This window comes from Octopus bimaculoides, chromosome 23 (assembly GCF_001194135.2).
Source record: "Octopus bimaculoides isolate UCB-OBI-ISO-001 chromosome 23, ASM119413v2, whole genome shotgun sequence".
NCBI classification, from domain to species: Eukaryota; Metazoa; Mollusca; class Cephalopoda; order Octopoda; family Octopodidae; genus Octopus; species Octopus bimaculoides.
Window position 1 is genome coordinate 22,344,502 of NC_069003.1, and position 3,936 is coordinate 22,348,437.

At 33.8% G+C, this 3,936-nt stretch overlaps 1 protein-coding gene across 1 annotated transcript in view; it reads left to right on the plus strand.

Annotated features, from left to right (window-relative positions):
• The window catches only part of LOC106876967 (microtubule nucleation factor SSNA1), a 2,362-nt gene extending 1,705 nt beyond the window's left edge, over positions 1 to 657 (plus strand). The window contains exon 2 of the mRNA XM_014925736.2: positions 137 to 657. Coding sequence (XP_014781222.1) covers positions 137 to 223 — 87 coding nt within the window. The 3' untranslated portion in view covers positions 224 to 657. The remainder of the gene's footprint in view (positions 1 to 136) is intronic.
• Positions 658 to 3,936: the final 3,279 nt, after the last annotated feature.

Here is a 3,936-nt window from a genome sequence, read left to right on the forward strand (position 1 = left end):
AATTTAACCCCCCCTCCTTCCCCTTGTCCCATTCATTCCTCCATCTATTCAAACAAATCCAATAATTCAGCAAATTGTATGATAGCGGATTTTTCATTATGCGGCCTTAATTTTTTTTTTTTTTTTTAATTTTCAGATTTTAGAAAGTTCTGAAACCCTTCTGAATGTCTTGAAGCGAGAATCTCAACGAGTACTGGGAGAGAGTAACAGCGACTTAATATGACAGCAGTATCATTTCAACATGGTGCGATACACAACACCATTCTACTCCTCCTTATATTCTAGTACCTGGTCTGTGGAAGTTGGCAAGAATTTAGGAATCCCAGTTACTGCATCATCATCATCATTAGCATTCCTGTGGAAATATCAGCAGCACAAACATGTAAATGTACTTGTATACACATAGACACACGCATACACACACACACACCCACTCACAAATTTTTTTTTTCTATTTGACTTTTCCTTGTAACCTGTTGACTTCCAACCACAAATAATTCCTGGGAGATAAGCGTGGTGAAAGTGAGCAGAGAAAGCTTAACAAGATGTCTTACAGTATCTTGTCTGACATCTAAGTTTTGTGTTGAAATCTGACTTACTTTGATTTTTGTCTTTCATCTCTTTATGTGTTTCTCAAAATAAACGACACTAACCAACCTTTTTGGATTATTAAGTAAATCTATCAAGTCTTCTGTTTATAAAATAGTTATTTACTTTAGCACTACTGTATCAGCATCTTCAGTTCCAATCTTGTACCAAAGTCAACTTATAAGTCTTTCATGTTGATTAAAAAAAAAAAAAAGAAATACTCGCCTGTAATGCATAACAATATATACTTATCTTTAATATATACATTGATGAACTGTGCTGTATACATTTGGTAACATTGTCTGTGTATGACTGGAGGTTGGATAGCAAAAGGTATTAGTACCCAAAGAGAATATTTTCTAGAATTTATCAACTGGAATATTTTCCCTTTAGAAGGAAAATTACCTTTTCTGTGAAAAGGGGCAAACTCTTCTGAAAATTCTTATTTTATTATCTGTTCTTTGCAATTTGAACTTTTCAAAGAACTAGAAATATGAAATTATACATATAGAATTTTTTCCTATAAATGTTCCATTCGGAATTTAACGAGTTTTTTGGCCCAACTGTGTAAATATAAAACATATTTCTGGTTTATTTTTACTTTGTATGTTTTGTTAATAAAAAAATAATTTAAAAAGGAAAAATAAGCAAACAAAACTGGGAGTTGGCTATACCTGTGAAAGGCCTAATTGCTGTCCCAAGTCCTTCACTGACCAACATACACCTCATTTACTTTCCCCTTCGGGAGCCATAATTGGCTAAAAATAATTGTCAAGTTTTTCTCAGATCATGAGTCCTTCCCTTTCTACCTCCTGTGCTGTAATTTGAGGGACATTTGGGTGCTGTTTCTAACAGATACAGTGACTGGTTAGAGCAGTGTTTCTCAACCGTTTTTAACTTATGAATCCCTTTGATGCCCCTTTTACTCAGGTGTGCCTCCATAGCTGTTTGAATGTTTAAAAAATTCCCATTACATTTTTATAACTAAATATTGTTAGGAATTGTATGAAAATAATTTTCTTGTACCTTACCTGCCTCTGCACTATGTCCAACACAGTTCACCTAGTTCTATCTAGAAACCATAGTCTCGATTAGAATATATGGATGTGAATGTCCAAATTAGTGCACTGTTTTCCATGTTGACATTGGTTGGATAGCTTGATAGGGGCTGCATCAGGTTCGATAGTTTTTGCTTGGTTTCTACAGCTGGATGACCTTCTTAATGCCAGAGTGTACTGAGTACTTCTTACATGGTACCCCCATCAATGCTTGTTACATGGCACCAGCACCCACACCAATGCTTTTTGCATGGTACCTTGGTTTCAGGATCCCAATTCCGTTGTATGATTTTGTATAATAATAATACAAATATATACGAGGGGATGCTGAAAAGCTCCTGGCTTTGATAGTGTCACGAAAGGCCTGGTTGGAGGTCCAACTTTCCGAGTTCTTTTACAGGGCTTAGAAAACTTGAAGGACAGCTGCAATAAGTGTGTTAACCTGAGAGGAATATGCTGAATAAAATCATAACTGATCCTCCTATATTTTATTTTACCTAAAGGCAGGACCTTTTCAGCACATCCTTGTGTATATATATATATTTGTATAATTCATAAAAAGACTATAATGAAAATAGTTGTTGGAAGAGTAAAAACAGCAATAAACAAAATACTTGTATCCAAAGAGAATTTCCATCAAACTGGAAACTATCTGGGTTAAAAGAAGAAATCCTAAACACCTGTGAATTCTGAGCTCCAAAAAATATTACTTGGTACTTTCAAACATTTAACAGAGGCTGGCATTAAGAAGGTCTTTAACTGATAATGGAAATATCCTGTGATTCAACTTTTTTATTAACTTCAATCACTGAATTCTTGAAAATATATTTCAAATTCCTGTGAGAGAATCACAAATTCTCACTCCATGAGCTGACCTGAGACTCAAAAAATTGTATTTGTGTGTTTGTACCCTAAACCCAATGGTGCAGGTTTCACCGTGTGATTAAGAAGTTGATCTTGCAATCATGTAGTTTGGAGTTCAATCCTAAAGCATGAAACTTTGGGAAAATGTCTTCTACATTAGCATTGGGTTGACCTGTGTATAAATATGAATGTATATGTACATATATCTGTATATATATGTATAAATAAGTAAAATTTAAAATTTGCGTTGTATGCCGATAAAGCACTGCCTATGGCTACCTGGCATAATCCATGGTAATTGCACAATTGTCATTGGGCTTACATTAGCAATTCCTCAGTGTATGTTGAGTATAAAAGAGATGGAAGACAGATTATATATATATACATAAAGTTACCATCCTGAAATACAGTGGTGTATGTGTATATATATCTTATCTTTTACCTGTTTGTCATTTGACTGGCCATGCTGCGGCATTACCTTGGTATATATATATATATATGTGTGTGTGTTAACAGCAGTCACCCACCTTGGCCTGCATCAGAATTCAGCCTGCTACAAAAATTCTTTGAGTAGCCAACTAAATCCATGCAGGAGGTACCACACACAAAAGACATACCTTTCCATTTTCTAGTCTTTGTCGGTTGTGTTCCAGACATGTTTTAAATAAAGTGTGCAGGAATTTACAATCACTAGTGATAGTAAATTTATCTTGTGCTTACACTAAAATTTAAGATATAACATTGTTATTCTTCAAATGCCCATTTTTAAGAAACCACAGGTCAATTGGGGTTACACAACTCTCAGCATTTTATTTTGTCTTTGAGAGCCAACATTTTGACATCACCATTTCTTCCAACATATGTTGTGTTTAAATTAGTGAGCCAAATCATAAATCATGGTGCAAATACAGGTAAAAAAATTAAGTGCAATTCTTCAAGATTCTTTTTTTTTTCTCCACTAAGCAATACATGTATTATCCTGATTACAAACTGCAGTGCCACCTGTGGAGAGAAAAATCAGAGAAGTACAAAGTTGTCTGTTCTTTCAATTAAAATGGAAATTTCAGATGATAGAAAGAAAGGAAAACTTCCAGAAAACATTGAAACCCTTGATGTGAATGATGTTTTTAGTAAATGGAAGACAAAGTGAAAATTACAAATGTTGAAAGACAATAAAATTTAAAAAAAAAACTAATTTATTCCATTTTTTTCTTGTTAGAATTAAAATAAAAAAATGTCGATAAGAGAAAGTCTTTGTAGGAAGCAAGTTTTGCACAACCCCCACCAAAATATCTTTATTGGCATCATTCATAAGTGTACCTTGTGTTGTAGGTACAGAAAGAGGGGGTGCTGAAGGTAAGATAAACTTGAATTTTAATTTTTTTTTTTTTTTATAAAATAAATATGATACCGTGTATTTAAAATG